This window comes from Hyaena hyaena, unplaced genomic scaffold, assembly GCF_003009895.1.
Source record: "Hyaena hyaena isolate Hyena2069 unplaced genomic scaffold, ASM300989v1 scaffold_285, whole genome shotgun sequence".
Classification (NCBI taxonomy): Eukaryota; Metazoa; Chordata; class Mammalia; order Carnivora; family Hyaenidae; genus Hyaena; species Hyaena hyaena.
In genome coordinates, this window is record NW_024080917.1 from 1,977,026 (window position 1) to 1,991,329 (window position 14,304).

General features: G+C 67.2%; 4 protein-coding genes across 16 annotated transcripts; 2 read left to right on the plus strand and 2 right to left on the minus strand.

The window, feature by feature from the left end:
- The first annotated feature begins 568 nt into the window (after positions 1 to 568).
- WDR24 (WD repeat domain 24) lies at positions 569 to 5,674 on the plus strand. Its single transcript, XM_039246617.1, has 8 exons — positions 569 to 1,749; positions 2,673 to 2,850; positions 2,996 to 3,668; positions 4,189 to 4,307; positions 4,383 to 4,504; positions 4,598 to 4,702; positions 4,782 to 5,122; positions 5,249 to 5,674. The coding sequence occupies exons 1-8, from the start codon at positions 1,269 to 1,271 to the stop codon at positions 5,600 to 5,602; spliced, it is 2,373 nt and encodes a 790-aa protein (XP_039102548.1). The 5' UTR covers positions 569 to 1,268; the 3' UTR covers positions 5,603 to 5,674.
- Positions 5,675 to 5,707: 33 nt separating this feature from the next.
- Positions 5,708 to 8,138, plus strand: JMJD8 (jumonji domain containing 8). 5 transcript variants are annotated; one of them, XM_039246622.1, is made up of 10 exons: positions 5,839 to 6,003; positions 6,083 to 6,181; positions 6,376 to 6,424; positions 6,502 to 6,598; positions 6,673 to 6,741; positions 6,836 to 6,955; positions 7,031 to 7,080; positions 7,175 to 7,309; positions 7,391 to 7,487; positions 8,050 to 8,138. In XM_039246622.1, exons 1-9 carry the CDS (start codon positions 5,888 to 5,890, stop codon positions 7,469 to 7,471), a joined length of 816 nt encoding a protein of 271 aa, XP_039102553.1. In that variant the 5' UTR covers positions 5,839 to 5,887; the 3' UTR covers positions 7,472 to 7,487; positions 8,050 to 8,138. The 5 variants fall into 5 exon arrangements, with proteins under 5 accessions (XP_039102556.1, XP_039102555.1, XP_039102553.1 ...); XM_039246621.1 differs by having other exon boundaries at positions 5,840 to 6,003; positions 7,031 to 7,098; XM_039246623.1 differs by lacking the exon at positions 7,031 to 7,080 and having other exon boundaries at positions 6,870 to 6,955.
- STUB1 (STIP1 homology and U-box containing protein 1) lies at positions 7,518 to 9,934 on the minus strand. Of its 3 annotated transcripts, none has more exons than XM_039246627.1 (7): positions 9,678 to 9,934; positions 8,890 to 9,088; positions 8,635 to 8,800; positions 8,306 to 8,417; positions 8,151 to 8,207; positions 7,954 to 8,070; positions 7,518 to 7,875 (listed from the first exon to the last, which is right to left on the minus strand). In XM_039246627.1, exons 1-7 carry the CDS (start codon positions 9,834 to 9,836, stop codon positions 7,750 to 7,752), a joined length of 936 nt encoding a protein of 311 aa, XP_039102558.1. In that variant the 5' UTR covers positions 9,837 to 9,934; the 3' UTR covers positions 7,518 to 7,749. The 3 variants fall into 3 exon arrangements, with proteins under 3 accessions (XP_039102558.1, XP_039102561.1, XP_039102557.1); XM_039246630.1 differs by having other exon boundaries at positions 8,330 to 8,417; positions 9,678 to 9,932; XM_039246626.1 differs by having other exon boundaries at positions 7,746 to 7,875; positions 8,151 to 8,417.
- Positions 9,935 to 11,328: 1,394 nt separating this feature from the next.
- On the minus strand, positions 11,329 to 14,012 carry RHBDL1 (rhomboid like 1). 7 transcript variants are annotated; one of them, XM_039246881.1, is made up of 8 exons: positions 13,896 to 14,012; positions 13,285 to 13,443; positions 12,770 to 12,994; positions 12,545 to 12,693; positions 12,315 to 12,427; positions 12,140 to 12,240; positions 11,999 to 12,059; positions 11,329 to 11,922 (listed from the first exon to the last, which is right to left on the minus strand). In XM_039246881.1, the coding sequence occupies exons 1-8, from the start codon at positions 13,932 to 13,934 to the stop codon at positions 11,651 to 11,653; spliced, it is 1,119 nt and encodes a 372-aa protein (XP_039102812.1). In that variant the 5' UTR covers positions 13,935 to 14,012; the 3' UTR covers positions 11,329 to 11,650. The 7 variants fall into 7 exon arrangements, with proteins under 7 accessions (XP_039102812.1, XP_039102816.1, XP_039102817.1 ...); XM_039246885.1 differs by having other exon boundaries at positions 12,770 to 13,007; XM_039246886.1 differs by having other exon boundaries at positions 11,329 to 11,829; positions 13,285 to 13,446.
- Between the last annotated feature and the right edge of the window lie 292 nt (positions 14,013 to 14,304).

Below are 14,304 nucleotides of genomic sequence, written 5' to 3' on the forward strand. Positions count from 1 at the left end.
GAGGGTCATTCAATTGCCCCGGGTGGGGTGCCAGGCACTGGAGTCTGTGGAGACCAAGGCAGGCGTGATCCCTGCCGGATGCAGGTTAGGCCTGTGTGCCACAGGCAATAGCCAGTACACGAAGGAATGCGTTGTGACCAGCACTGTGGAGGTGACAGTGACTGGAAAGGCCACATGTTAGATGTGAGGGCCAGGGAAGACCTCTGAAATCGAGACACCTAAGCTGAACCCGGACGCGTGGACAGGAGGCGCTTTCTGCGGAGGGGAGAGCGCGGAGAGCAATCGCGTGGCCCGAACAGGAAAGAGCTCGGCGGGCTGGGAGCGGCGGTGGAAGCGGCCTTTGCTGGAGGGCCGGGAGCCTGGGGGTGATTCACAGAGCGGTGGGGAGCTCGGTGGACTTGTGCGGGGCTCACATCAGGGGAGAGTGAGGAAGGGGGTGGAGACGACTGGAGGGACTCGGGACCCGTTGAGGGATGGCTGGCCTTGCTGGGGGAGAGGGAGCACCAGTTTCAAAAGACCAAGCGCTGAGGCGGAACCGCGGGGACGCAGGGCAGCGCCTCTCCCCCATTTGGGGACCATTACTCCGCCTCCGCCAGCTCGGCTCCCTCACCCGGAACGTTTGCGGGGCGGTGCCCGCCTCCGCGGAGGGGCTGACGAGGACGGACCACTTCCGGCGAGCAGGTGGGCAGGGAAGAGAAGGGCTGCTTCCGGCGCGGCGGTTCCGGCCCGGCCCGGCCCGGCAATTTTAGGCGATGGCTCGGCTGCCGGCGGAGGGAGAGGCGTCTCTGGGCCCACTGGCCGTGATCCTGCGGCTTCCCCTGCCCCGCGCCGCCGGCGTCTCCTGCCTCCCGTCCGGCCAGACCCCGCAGGCTCCTTAAACGGCTCGGCCAGTAAAGTCCTGCGTGCGCCGCGCCCCTGTGGCCTCTCTGTCCCGCCGCCCCCTCCCCCCCCCGGAGGCCCCGGGACGGACTGTAGGACTACTTCGCGTCCTTGCAGGGACCGACTGGCCGAAGGCCCAGTAACCAGCCGGATCTGACTGTTGGGGGATGCGGCGGGGACCGGGGCTGGCAGTGACCAGATAGGGTCTCCCCTCATGTCCGACTTGTCGCCTTCTGACTGAGGAGCGGTGAACGGCCCTGGACTGGCTCCCCAAGACTGAGCAGTTTTGGGGGACCCAACCAGGGTGGCGGGTCTGAACTGACAGGCTCCTCCAGGCTGACCCGTCCAGCCCACTTCACTGACCTCCTGTCCCCACCCCCCAGGCAGCCATGGAGAAGATGTCCCGAGTGACCACGGCCCTGGGTGGCAGCGCGCTGACTGGCCGCACCATGCACTGCCACCTGGACGCGCCGGCCAATGCCATCAGCGTGTGCCGCGATGCCGCCCAGGTGGTCGTGGCGGGTCGCAGCATCTTCAAGATCTACGCCATCGAGGACGAGCAGTTTGTGGAGAAGTTGAACCTGCGTGTGGGCCGCAAGCCCTCGCTCAACCTGAGCTGTGCCGACGTGGTCTGGCACCAGATGGATGAGAACCTGCTGGCCACCGCGGCCACCAACGGTGTGGTGGTCACGTGGAACCTGGGACGGCCGTCCCGCAACAAACAGGACCAGCTGTTCACGGAGCACAAGCGCACAGTAAACAAGGTCTGCTTCCACCCCACCGAGGCCCACGTGCTGCTCAGCGGCTCCCAGGACGGCTTCATGAAGTGCTTCGACCTCCGCAGGAAGGACTCTGTCAGCACCTTCTCTGGTGAGGCCCGGAGGCGGTCGGGCAGGTGGAGTGCGCCGCAGGCACCCAGGCTTCAGGTGTGCTCCCGGAGAGCACTGCGCGCGTGGCCGAGGGTCAGCACGGGAGCAGCGTGTGTGGGGCGAGGGGCGAGGGGCGAGGGAGGGAGAGCCTGAGCAGACGCTTTGCTTTGCTGCCTCTTTTCTTGCCTCAGAGCCCGGGGCCACTTCACTGAAGGAAGCCCACGGGGCCCTCCAGGGTCCTCAGTTCAGGGACGGAGAGGAGGCGGAGTGCGCTGCCTGCCCCTGCCCCCCGCGTTCCCTTCCCAGCAGGCCCAGCTCCTTGACGGCTGGCTCAAGGCCAGTTGTCCCCTGTCCACCTTGATGAGACCCAAGTGAAGCACAGGGCCCTGTTGCCTCAGAGAATTGGGTGGAAGGGGGGCTCTTAAAACAGCCCCGAGCTGCCTGCGCCGTGGGAAAGCTGGAGTCTGTAATGGGCTGAATGTGGACCTTTAAGGTCTCTGGTTTCAGGGCGGGGGCTGGGGGGAGGGTGCTGATCCAGCAGCTCTAGCTCAAGGTGAAGGGATGGGGCCAAAGCTGGGGCACCCTCGGGGGCGTGCCCACAGCCCAACAACGCTCAGTGCTCTGATGGCCGGTCCGGAAGCCAGGCCACAGCTTTGTGCAAGTGCTCACGTCATACGCAGAATCCAGGGAGAATGGAGGTCCGTGTGTTTGCTTCAAAAACCACTTGATGCCTGGCATCCTGCTCCCTGACCTAATCGATCCTACGTTCTCTGTGAAGTGTCTGTCTACCCTAGGCAGGCTTGAGGCGTTCGCTCCACCTTCCAGGCTTCCCAGCCTCGGTCACGGGCAGGCATGTGACTCCACCCTCAGCTGCTCCCTCCTGGAGCCCCCTGTGGGCTGGCCCCTCACCTTGTTCCTCCACAGGCCAGTCTGAGAGCGTGCGGGACGTCCAGTTCAGCATCCGAGACTATTTCACCTTCGCCTCCACCTTTGAGAATGGCAACGTGCAGCTCTGGGACATTCGGCGGCCTGACCGCTGTGAGAGGATGTTCACTGCCCACAACGGGCCTGTTTTCTGCTGCGACTGGCACCCTGAAGACAGGTGTGGGGGGCGGGAGGGGAGGGGCAGAGGCAGCATGGTGGGGTGGATGGGTTTGCGGAAGGGCTGCCTCAGAACCTGTGAGGCAGAGAGCGGGAGCCCTCCCAGCCCAGGAGAGGGTGCTGAGGGTCTCGTGAACCTGTTGTAGGGGCTGGCTGGCCACAGGTGGGCGTGACAAGATGGTGAAGGTCTGGGACATGACCACGCACCGCGCCAAGGAGGTGCACTGCGTGCAAACCATCGCCTCGGTGGCTCGTGTCAAGTGGCGGCCCGAGTGCCGCCACCACCTGGCCACCTGCTCCATGATGGTGGATCATAACATCTACGTGTGGGATGTGCGCCGGCCTTTCGTCCCCGCTGCCATGTTTGAGGAGCATCGCGATGTCACGACAGGCATCGCCTGGCGCCACCCCCACGACCCCTCCTTCCTGCTCTCCGGCTCTAAGGACAGCACGCTGTGCCAACACCTGTTCCGTGACGCCAGCCAGCCTGTGGAGCGCGCCAACCCCGAGGGCCTCTGCTATGGCCTCTTTGGGGACCTGGCCTTTGCTGCCAAGGAGAGCCTAGTGGCCACTGAGTCTGGGCGCAAGCCTTACACTGGTGATCGGCGCCACCCCATCTTTTTCAAGCGCAAGCTGGACCCTGCCGAGCCTTTCGTGGGCCTCGCCTCCAGTGCCCTGAGCGTCTTTGAGATTGAGCCTGGCGGTGGCAGCATGAGCTGGTTCGTAGACACGGCCGCGCGTTATGCCCTTGCCGGCCGGCCTCTGGCTGAGCTCTGTGACCACAACGCCAAAGTGGCTCGGGAGCTTGGCCGCAACCAGGTAGGTGGGGTGCCCCGAGGGGGTCCCCGGGGCCATGACCCAAACCCAGCCGCTCAGCTCTGGCTGCTGCCACCACCAGCTGTTACCCTGGTAACTGAGGGTGCCCAGCGCCCTGCTGTGAGCCGGAAGCCAGTGCCAACCTTTGAGTGCAGGTCTCGGGTGTTACGGGGTTCAAGTGCCCTCTTCTGGCTCGTTTTTGCTTTGGGATTTCCCACGTCCCCACTCTGCAGGGGTGCCCGCAGCCTCTCGCCTCCCTGGGGTGGCAGACTCATTTCCATGCTGGCTGCCTTCAGCTTCTGCTTCTGTCCGTTCCCCCTGCAGGTTGGAGGCTGTAGGGTATTTGCCTTTGGCATAGGCCTCAGTTTCCCCAGCTGCAGTGGCCAGGGTGCTGGGTCCCTGGGGCAGCTGAACATTGAGAGGCTGTGATTCTATCCAGGCAGACAGTGGGCGTAGGGAGGGAAGTGCTGCATGGGGCGCCAGGGACCCAGGCTCCTTGTGAGTGCCCGGTGCTTGCCCCTAGGTGGCGCAGACCTGGACCATGCTGCGGATCATCTACTGTAGCCCTGGCCTGGCGCCTGCCACCAGCCTCAACCACAGCGTGGGCAAGGGCAGCTCCTGCGGCTTGCCGCTCATGAACAGGTAGACGCCGGGGGTGGCTCTCCTCAGGGGTGGGGCTGTTGGAAGCCATTATCCATCGGTCTTCCCTGCCCCCAGCTTCAACCTGAAGGACATGGCCCCAGGGTTGGGCAGTGAGACCAGGCTGGACCGTAGCAAGGGTGACACACGGAGTGACACGGTGCTGCTTGACTCCTCAGCCACGCTCATCACCAATGAGGGTAGGCTGGGGGACGGGCAGGGCGGTGGTGGGAGTGGGGCCAGGGCACCCCAGAACCAGCTGCCTCTGGAACACCCCCCTCCCTTGCGGGCAGATAACGAAGAGACCGAGGGCAGCGATGTGCCTGCAGACTACCTGCTGGGCGACGTGGAGGGCGAGGAGGACGAGCTGTACCTGCTGGACGCCGAGCACGCGCACCGTGAGTCGGGGCCGGGAGAGCGGGGCTGCGAGCCGGGGCCGGAGGCTCAGACCCCGCCTTCCCTGTCCCTGCCTCGCAGCGGAGGAGCCCGAGTACGTGCTGCCCCAGGAGGCCTTCCCGCTTCGCCACGAGATTGTGGACACCCCACCTGGCCCCGAGCACCTGCAGGACAAGGCCGACTCGCCCCACGTGAGCGGCAGCGAGGCCGACGCAGCTTCCTCAGCCCCCACGGACCCCTCTTTCTCACTCATCTCTGTGTCACACGCACTCTACGACAGCCGACTGCCACCTGACTTCTTCAGCGCCCTGGTGTGTGACATGCTCCGCTTCTACGCTGAGCAGGGCGACGTGCAGATGGCTGTGTCTGTGCTCATTGTGCTGGGTGAGCGCGTGCGCAAGGACATCGATGAGCAGACCCAGGTGGGTGACCGGGTCTCCGGGAGGGCCTCCCTGCCACCCCCAGGACCACCCCCCGCAGTGGGTCCGCACCGCACCCTGTGTGCCGCCCCCGGGGCTCTTACCGCCCTCCCCTCTCCGCACCGCCAGGAGCACTGGTACACGTCCTACATCGATCTGCTGCAGCGCTTCTGCCTCTGGAATGTGTCCAACCAGGTGGTCAAGCTCAGCACCAGCCGCGCCATCAGCTGCCTCAACCAGGCCTCCACCACCCTGCACGTCAACTGCAGCCACTGCAAGCGGCCCATGAGCAGCCGTGGCTGGGTCTGTGACCGGTGCCACCGCTGCGCCAGCATGTGTGCCGTCTGCCACCACGTGGTCAAGGGTCTGTTCGTGTGGTGCCAGGGCTGCAGCCACGGCGGCCACCTGCAGCACATCATGAAGTGGCTGGAGGGCAGCTCCCACTGCCCTGCAGGCTGCGGCCACTTGTGCGAGTACTCGTGACCCGCGGGCTTGGCCCGGGGTCGGGGGCTGGGCGTGCGGACCAAATAAAGGAAGCGGGAGCCGCAGTTGGAGGCCGCCTGTCACCCCGTCGTGCCGCCGTCGGCCCCGTCTCCGCGCTGGGCGACTGGGGGGGGGGGGGTGGATGGCGGCGTCGCCATGGCAACTGGCGGAGGCCGCTACCCCGGGTCCAGCGGCCATCGCTCCGCCTTCGGAAATCCCCCTCCTTCCGGGGCGGGCCAAAGGAAGACGCTTCCGGGCCATCGCTGGGACGACGGAGCTCCCGGCATGCCTCGCAGCGGCGGGCCGATGGCGCCGGGGGCGCGGCCGCTGTGGCTGCTGGCGCTCTGGACGCTGGCGGGCCCGGCGCGGTCCGGCGCCGCGGAGGCGGGCGACGGAGGGTGGTGAGCGGCCGGGGCGCGCGGGGGTCCGGGCGGGGCGGGGCGCGCGGGAGGCCGGGATGGTGACCGGCTGTGCCCGCAGGCAGCGGCGGGGGCCCGGGGCGCCAGCGGCCGTGCCGGAGGAGGAGCGCTGCGCGGTGGAGCGGCGGTCCGACCTCAGCTACTCCGAGTTCGTGCAGCAGTACGTGCGCCCCCTCGAACTGGCCGCCTCACCCTCCGCACCCCACCCCCCTCAGTCCCCGGAGCGCCGATGTCGCGCCCTTTTGTGCCGGGCGGTCCTCCTCGACCTCCCAAGACCTGCTTGAACTGAGGCGGGCGGGCGGGCTGGGGCGGGCAGGCGCTGGTCAGACTTGGCCGTGACTTCCTCCCTTCCAGCTACGCCTTCTCCAGACCCGTCGTCCTGCAGGGGCTCACAGACAACTCGGTGAGTGCCGGCGCCTCTCTTGGCCCCTTTTCGCCCTTGCTGGGCCCAGGCCTTGAGTCTTCTCCCCACCCCCTTAGCGGTTCCGGGCCCTGTGCTCCCGAGAAAGGCTGCTGGCCTCCTTTGGCGAGAGAGTGGTACGGCTGAGCACTGCCAACACCTACTCCTACCGGAAAGGTGAGCTGCCCCACTCCGCTTGCCAGCGTGTTGCAGGCGGCGGCAGCGAGTCCTGACCAGCCCCTTCCCCGCAGTGGACCTGCCCTTCCGGGAGTATGTGGAGCACCTGCTGCACCCCCAGGACCCTACCGCCCTGGGCAACGGTGAGTCGGATCTGGCTGGCCACGGGGTGGGATGGGGGCTCTCGAAGTGCTCAGGTGCCAAAATCCCTGCTGCTCCTGTGTTCTCTGCTGGCAGACACCTTATATTTCTTTGGGGACAACAATTTCAGCGAATGGGCGTCACTTTTTCAGCACTACTCCCCACCCCCGTTTAGTCTGCTGGGCACCACCGCTGCGTACAGCTTCGGCGTTGCAGGTGGGCGCCGCGTGGGAGCGGGGGCGGGCGGGACTGTAGCTCGGGTTTGGTTAGCAACTGCCCTTAACTCCACAGGAGCTGGTTCTGGGGTGCCTTTCCACTGGCACGGGCCCGGGTTCTCAGAGGTGATCTATGGCCGCAAGGTCAGCACAGGATGGGGGTTGAGGCTTGGGGCTTCCTGACTGTGACACGGAGTGACCTTGCTGCCCGCACGCCCAGCGCTGGTTCCTGTACCCTCCTGCGAAGACACCGGAGTTCCACCCCAACAGGACGACGCTGGCCTGGCTTCGGGACGTGTACCCAGCCCTGGCACCGTCCACGAGACCCCTGGAGTGCACTGTCCGCGCCGGGGAGGTCAGTAGCTGACAGGAAGGGGCTGCCGGGCTGGACCAGATGGCACCGACTAATTTCTGTGCCGTCCCCCACCCCGACCAGGTGCTGTACTTCCCTGACCGGTGGTGGCATGCCACACTCAACCTGGACCCCAGCGTTTTCATCTCTACCTTCCTCAGCTGACCAGAGCGGGCGGCTGGTGAGCCCGGCACACACCCGCACGCACCCCTGTAGTGCTCACAGGTTTTATTACGGGACAGTGGGGGCAGCAGCCCACCCTCGCCTGCCGTTTCTGGCCCAGACAGGTGGAGGTGGCGTTCACGGTCCAGCAGCAAAACGGGTGGGGGTGGGGGGCAGGGATCTAGGGCCACAAACTATGTACAGGGACTGGGAGCTACTGCCCCGAGGCCCTCCCGGGCCGGGATACTAGGCAAGCGGGCGGCCCTTGCCCTTGCCTGGCCTCAGTAGTCCTCCACCCAGCCGTTCTCAGATATGAAGGCATCAATGACCTCTTTCATGGCCAGGTTCGGGATGAGCTGTTCCTGGGTCAGGGGGCTCCGGGTGACAGGGTCAAAGTGACCCACGCGCTGCAGTGTGAAGGGACAACAGGGTCAGAAAGTGCTCAGCGCTTATGGGACCTGCTCCCAGCACTTGCGGGCCCTCACCTGCAGGTGCTCCTCGATGTCCTTGCGGTCGTAGGTGATGCCACTGGGTGTGATGCATGGCTCCCGCATGAGCTCAAAGCTGATCTTGCCACACAGGTAGTCGGGGATGTCTCGCTTCTGCAGCACAGGGAGTCAGGTCAGGCGCCAGGAAGGGGACACTGCTCCGATTCCTGCTCCCCAGAGGACACGTGGCCTACCTTTCTCTTCTCATCCACCTGGGAGAAAAGCTCGTCCATGTCCGCCAAGTACTTGTCCTGTGAAGAGGGAAGCAGCTACGCGTGGGCCAGACGCCCCATCCCCCTCTCCCAGGCAGGGGCACCCTCCCGCCACAGGCACGGGGCCGCGCACACACCCACACGGGCTGGGGCACCCTCACGTGCTTGGCCTCGATGCAGGCCTGCTGGGCCCGGATGTGGCCATCGTCCTCATCCCCCTCGTGGTTTCTCTGGCATTCTTCCAGCTCCCTGGGGGTCGACCAGGCGCTAGTCAAAAACGGGTCTGGCCAGGAGAGGCCACACTCCACCCTGACCTTGGGCTTGTTCAGATTTCGTTTCCCTCCATCTCCTCCCGCCCTTATTGGCCTTCAATAAACACTTGCGTTCTTGACTCAGAGTTAGCCCGACAATGCGGAGACTGGGGGGGAGGGGGCGGGGCCTGGAGCCTGCCGCTTGCACAGCCCACCTCTCACGCTCGGCCACAATAAGCCGGGTGAGGTAGGAGTGCAGCTCGTTCTCCTGGTGGATGCGCCGCTCCTCAATGCTGTTCCAGCGCTTCTTCTTGGCGATGCGCAGGGCACTAGGGATGTCATCCCCAAAGTTGAGCCGCTGCTCCTTGGCCAGGTTGTAGGCTGGGGGAGTAGGGGCTTCAGGTCACCTTCTGGCCAGACCATCCTCCTGGTCCCAGGCACCCCCGACACCTAATAACCCGTAGGCCCACCTCGCTGCAGATTGGCAATGGCCTCGTCATAGCTCTCCATCTCTAGCTGGCACTGACCCAGGAAGAAGTGTGCCTTCACAGACTGCCCGTCCAGCTCCAAGGCCCGCCGGCAGTCGGCTAGGGCCTGCTCGTGCTGCTGCATCTTCAGGTAGCACAGCGCCCGGTTGGTGTAGTACACTGCCACCAGAGGATTCCGGGTCTGGGGACCAAGGCCGGGTCAGCCAGCATGAGGGAGAGAGGTCTGCGCGCCCGCCTCTGTCCTAAAACCTATCCCAGTTTGTATCCCAGTTTGTAACCCAGGGCTAGAATCAAGACACTAGAAATTTCTCTGCTTCGAAGTTGCTTCACGCTAAGGATCAGTGGAGGGTGAACTCCCGGTCCCGAGGCCTGCCTGAGCCCGCCTTCTTGACTCCCAAAAATTTTTGCCGAGGTAAATTTCGGAGGCCTGTAGAGATCCCCAGCTTTGGGCCTGGGGTTCTCAAGGAACAGGGATCCCTCGTCCCCTGCCCGGGGACTTCAAGCACCCTGAAGCTCCCACCCGCCACACTTCCCCAGCACCAGCACTGGCTGGGGAGTCGCGGCCTTGACTCCTTTGGAACAAGAGCATCACCGAACTCTCAGGACCCAAACGCCCCCACGTACGAACCAGTAGCCTCCGAGGGTCCGGCGGGAATGGCCGGGTAGGGGCTCCCGGGAGGACGCGGGGCCCGAAGTCCGGGCCCGGGCCCCGACCCCGCCCCTCCCCCGGCCGGGTTCGCGGATCCCCTCCCCGGCGCGCGTGCACTCACGATGGCGCGGCCGTAGCAGGCCGCCGCCTCCGGATACTTGCGGCCCACGAAGAGCCGGTTGCCCTGCTCCTTGAGCTCTTGCGCGCTCGGGCTTTTTTCGGGGCTTCCGCCGCCGGCGCCCAGCCGCGCGCCGCCCTCCTTCTCCTCCTTGCCCTTCATGGCGCCGCGCGGCACAGCCCGGGCTCCGCTCCCAGGCTCCGCGTCCGGCCCGCCCAGCGCCCGCAGCCCGAGCCCGCAGCCCGAGCCCGCGATCCGCTCGGGCCCGGTCCAGCGATCCGCCACCGGAACTTCCGGCCGCGGTGGGCGGGGACGCGTGCGCGTCCGACGGGCTTGCGGGGGTGGGCCGGCGGGAGCATGCGCTCGAGGCAAAGCGACCGGCGACTTCGGAAGCCTGGAGAAGCGTCAGGAGCAGCCGGGGCTGGTGTCGGCCCCGCCCCGCCCGCAGACATGGCGGCTGCCCGCGGGCGGGGGGGCCTGAGGCCTCCCCCCGCCGAGCCGCGGGCCTGGCGCCCCACGGGCCGGTGCTGCGGGCGCGCGGGGACCTCCAGGGGCGGCCGGAAGCCCTGGGCCCGATGGTAGGGCGCACCGCCCCCGACGCGCGAGTCCCGGTCACCGCCCCGCCCCAGGGGCCGAGAGCAGTGCCCGCGGCCACCGAGGGCCGAGCAGAGAAGCACGTGACACGGGACGAGCTGGACCTGCTACCGGCGTGGAAGCGGGTGGTGAGGGCTTCCCACGCGTGGGGCGGGGCCTCGTGGCGTGGGGGCGGGCCCCCGGCGAGGGCCACCACCCGGGGCCCCCAACCCGATCCGGCCGCGGAGGCGCCGCTTTCGGAGCTGCTGGGGTAGCGCGCGGCGCCGCCCTCCGCCTCCTGGGGGGCCTCGCCGCCGCCCCGGGTTGGCCCGGAGAGCCGGGCGCCCCGGCGGGGTCGCGAGAGCAAGCGTGTTGGTGACCTTGTCTGTGAAGCCGCCCGTGGACTGGGCGGCCCCACGCCGAGGTGGTCCGGACGCAGGCGGGGCGTGACGGCCCCGGCTGCACGAGCTCTCCGGGCGGCAGCGGCGGGCGGGCCAGCGCCGCAGCTCGTCCTCCAGCCGCAGCGTTGAGCACAGCGCAGAGGGCAGGCCCGTCAGAAGGCGGGGAGGGCGTCCGAATCCCGGGCCGGGCTGGCGTACAGGATAGAGTGGCCAGTGTCCTGGGCCCCAGACTGCCCCTCCCTAGATAGTCCCCGAGGGCTGTGGACCCCTCACCGTGTGCAGACAGCACTGTGGGCATGGGCTGTGGGGCAGAAGCCGTGCCCAGACCTTGGTTCCCCCGCCACCTGATGACACCATGCCAGCCAAGTAGCACAGGACTCAGGCTGAGCTGGCCGTGGTTCACCTGCGCAGCAACCTCAGGCCACAGGTTTCTGAGTGGCAAGCTGGCCAAGGAGGCTGGCTGCTGCAGGATCTCAATAAATGCTTGCTGAACTCTCACCTGACTGTGAGGACCACCCCACTCCCCGCTCACACCTGCTCCTCCTACAGCCCGCATACCAGTGCAGAAGAGTGAAGAGAGAAGCTCAGGCTGTCCACACGGAGGGAGAGGCCCTCACAGTCTGCTCAGTGAGCGGGAGGGAGGCCAGGCCCGCCCTCAGAGCCCCGGTGCAGCCACCCGGTGCTGTGTAAAATATTTATTCGTTTTCCAAAAAGGCTCAGACCGCAAGTCGTGGGGGAGAGGCCGGGACAGGATCTCCTCCAGGGCCACACTTGGGGACCACCACTGTCTGGCTAGGCAGTCCTACCTCCCCAGGGCCCGGGAGGGGGTGGCCAGGGCTGACGTAAGGCTTGGCCTGGACGCCATGGGCAGCAGGGCCCACCGGTCCCCACGGAGGACAAGCAGTCTTGAGATGTACATTCACAGAGGACGGACCCGCAGGCTCGCCTGATGGCTGGCCCACGCGCGCCTGTGCCCTGGCCTGTGTGGCCCCCGGGAGCCCATCAGGGTGGTGGGGGGATGTGGGCACCTAGCAGGTCATAGGCGAAGACATTCCAGAAGATGGCAAAGAGCAGGAAGGTGCCATAGGCAAGCAGCACCACCCACCAGCCACACTGGTCCCGAAGTCGCTCCTCGTAGCTGCGCAGGATGGTCAGACCCATGCTGACCCCGACCACTGCACCTGCCAGGTGTGCCATGAAGCTGGGCTGTGGGCCTGAGGCAGGGAGTGGTGGGGAAAAGCGGAGCCACACGGCCCGGCCCACCTCGGAGCTCACTGCAGAGAAAGGCAGTAGGTGGGAGGCACCGTGGCCTTCGGCTGAGGCCCCCCAGCCCCCTGACCCCCTACTTACTGCACACCAAGGCCAGCACCATTCTCAGCAGCTTGTAGGGGCACCTCATCCCAGCCCAGTTCTGATGGAGCGTGAGACAGAGGCTGTGAGACAGACCCCGCAGTACCCTCCCCACGCCCGCCCCACAGTCTGCCCCGTTACCATGACGACGTTGGCCAGGTGTGCCGAGCACAAGGCGTAGACCCCACCAGAGCCCCCCACCACAGGGGCCCGCATGTCGGTAATGGAGACAGTCAGGGAGCCTGTGTGAGCAAAGGGAGAGCCGTGAGGGTGAGGCTCACCAGTGACAAGGCCAGGGGGCACGTGCCTGCCTCACCTGCCAGCACACCGGCCAGGTAGAGCAGGCTGATGCGGAGCAGACCGTGCACCATCTCCAGGGGCACCCCGATCATCAGTTGCAGGAGCGCGTTGAACCCTAGCTGCTCCAGGCTGGCCGTGTGGGTGTGAACAGATGCGAAGTCAGCTGTGAGGCCACCAGCCCCCGCCTTGAGGGGCTGAGGCCTCCTGACTCCACCAGAGAGATGCCAGCGGTGGGCCCCGACTCACCCGACATGCATGAACATGTAGGTGAGGAAGCGCCAGGCTCGAGCGCGGTGGCCGGGATGGTACACGAGGGGGCTCTTCATGTACTCGGGGTGGTAGGTCTGCAGCACCCACTTGTTGAGACGGGCCCCGTAGCACAGGAACACGATGATCTGGGGGACAGAAGGGTCAGGGCCGGGGGAGGCCAGGCACGTGCGCGGCGGGCAGGGTGGCGGACGGCAGGCGCACCTGGGCGAGGGTGACCGACGCCATGAACACGGGGGGTGGGCAGCTGCGGTGCCGGTAGAAGTACCAGTGGCGGTCCACCTCCCGGGGCAGGATCTCGTAGGCAACGTAGCGCACAAACCGCTTGTAGACACCCAGGCCTGGCTCGTCCAGCAGCCCGGCCCGGGGCAGGGCCCTCTGTCCGTTGGCGATGGCCCGCTTAAAGCTGCTGGAGCGTTTACTGCTGATCTGGGGGGGGGCCCTAAGCATGGGCCATCATACTCCCTGCCCAACCCCCCCCCCCCCCCCCCCCCCCCCCCCCCCCCCCCCCCCCCCCCCCCCCCCCCCCCCCCCCCCCCCCCCCCCCCCCCCCCCCACCCTGCCCCTTTGGCCCACCCAGCTTCTCGCAGAGTCTGAGCCCCTGCTCCAAGTCCACACCCCTCCCTGGTGGGAAGGGCAGGGAGTGAGGGATGCCTGCCCACCCTACTCTGGCCAGGCCTGGGCCCGCACCCCTGCTGTCTGCCCGTCATGGCACTGACCAGGTCCACCAGCTCCTGGTAGCAGACCTGGCCCCGCTCGTTGCTCTGGGCCAAGGCCACCAGCATGTCCAGCTTGGCCGGGTCCAGAGGCAGCTCATGGCTGTGCACCAGGCCAGTGAAGGTGTCCGCACCGATGAAACCTGTGTTCTCGGGGTCCAGCTGCTGGGGTGGGGGTGGGGGGCCGCCGGCCAAGGCTTGAGGGTGGGTCAGGCCAGCTGGGACAGGCAGGCTCCACACACCCTGGGACCAGACCTCTGCACCCACATAGTCCCAGGAGCTGCCAGGACACCAGTGCCGGGTCCCAGACCTTCAGCTCCTACAGCTTTTAGGGGCCTCCCCACCTCATTTCTGCCCCGCCCATCCTCCTAGAAGGATAGGGCCAAGGTCTGAGGACAGTCTCCCTCCCGAGCCTCCCCAGGCGCCCTGGTCTGGCTAGCCCTCTCCTGGGGTCTCACTCAGGGGGCTAAGGTCGTGGGCGAGGGGGCTTGAGAGGCTGGGCGCCAAGCGGGGGCTGGACCCGGCTCTCTGGGAGCTCGGTCGCCTCGGCCCAGCCCAGCGGCGGAGGGCTGCGGCGGGGGCGGTGCCGGCGCCCCCCACCCACCACCACGCACCTGCTCCTGGATAAGCTGCAGCAGCGAGCTCCTGTCCATAGAGCCAGGAGGCGCCGGGGGCCGGGGGCCGGGGTCGGCGGCCGCGGCCGGAAGGGGCTGCTCTGCGGAGGACTCCGCTCCGCCCCGGCCCGCCCGCTCCGCCCGCTCCGCTCGGCGCCGCGTCACCGAGCCCGCCCGCCCCCGCGCGCACGCTGCCGCCACGCGCGGCCGAGACACGCGCGCGCCCTGCATGCGGACGCGCCGCGGGCAGGAACAGCCACGACGGGAGCGGGGGCCTTGCCTCGCCGCTCCGGGCCCGGGCCGCTCACAGGGTCACAGGGCAGCGCGCAGATCCCTCCCGAGCGCGCCCCTCTGCTTGGGGCCTCAGCGCTGAAGCCACCTCCTCCGGGAAGCCCTCCCGACCACCGCA

Excerpts from the sequence above, each read along its gene's own strand:
- STUB1 (XM_039246626.1), bottom strand. The coding sequence starts at position 9,836 with ATGAAGGGCAAGGAGGAGAAGGAGGGCGGCGCGCGGCTGGGCGCCGGC. Across the intron at positions 9,089-9,677 it reads CCTGCTACGGCCGCGCCATC|ACCCGGAATCCTCTGGTGGC; the intron begins GTGAGTGCACGC and ends CTTGGTCCCCAG. Across the intron at positions 7,876-7,953 it reads ACATCGAGGAGCACCTGCAG|CGCGTGGGTCACTTTGACCC; the intron begins GTGAGGGCCCGC and ends TTCACACTGCAG.
- RHBDL1 (XM_039246880.1), bottom strand. The coding sequence starts at position 13,934 with ATGGACAGGAGCTCGCTGCTGCAGCTTATCCAGGAGCAG. Across the intron at positions 12,428-12,544 it reads TACATGTTCATGCATGTCGG|CCTGGAGCAGCTAGGGTTCA; the intron begins GTGAGTCGGGGC and ends CCACACGGCCAG. Across the intron at positions 11,923-11,998 it reads GGTGCTGGCCTTGGTGTGCA|TGAGCTCCGAGGTGGGCCGG; the intron begins GTAAGTAGGGGG and ends CTTTCTCTGCAG.
- WDR24 (XM_039246617.1), top strand. The coding sequence starts at position 1,269 with ATGGAGAAGATGTCCCGAGTGACCACGGCCCTGGGTGGCAGCGCGCTG. Across the intron at positions 1,750-2,672 it reads CTCTGTCAGCACCTTCTCTG|GCCAGTCTGAGAGCGTGCGG; the intron begins GTGAGGCCCGGA and ends GTTCCTCCACAG. Across the intron at positions 4,505-4,597 it reads CACGCTCATCACCAATGAGG|ATAACGAAGAGACCGAGGGC; the intron begins GTAGGCTGGGGG and ends CCTTGCGGGCAG.
- JMJD8 (XM_039246621.1), top strand. The coding sequence starts at position 5,888 with ATGCCTCGCAGCGGCGGGCCGATGGCGCCGGGGGCGCGGCCGCTGTGG. Across the intron at positions 6,599-6,672 it reads CACCTACTCCTACCGGAAAG|TGGACCTGCCCTTCCGGGAG; the intron begins GTGAGCTGCCCC and ends CCTTCCCCGCAG. Across the intron at positions 6,956-7,030 it reads GTACAGCTTCGGCGTTGCAG|GAGCTGGTTCTGGGGTGCCT; the intron begins GTGGGCGCCGCG and ends TTAACTCCACAG.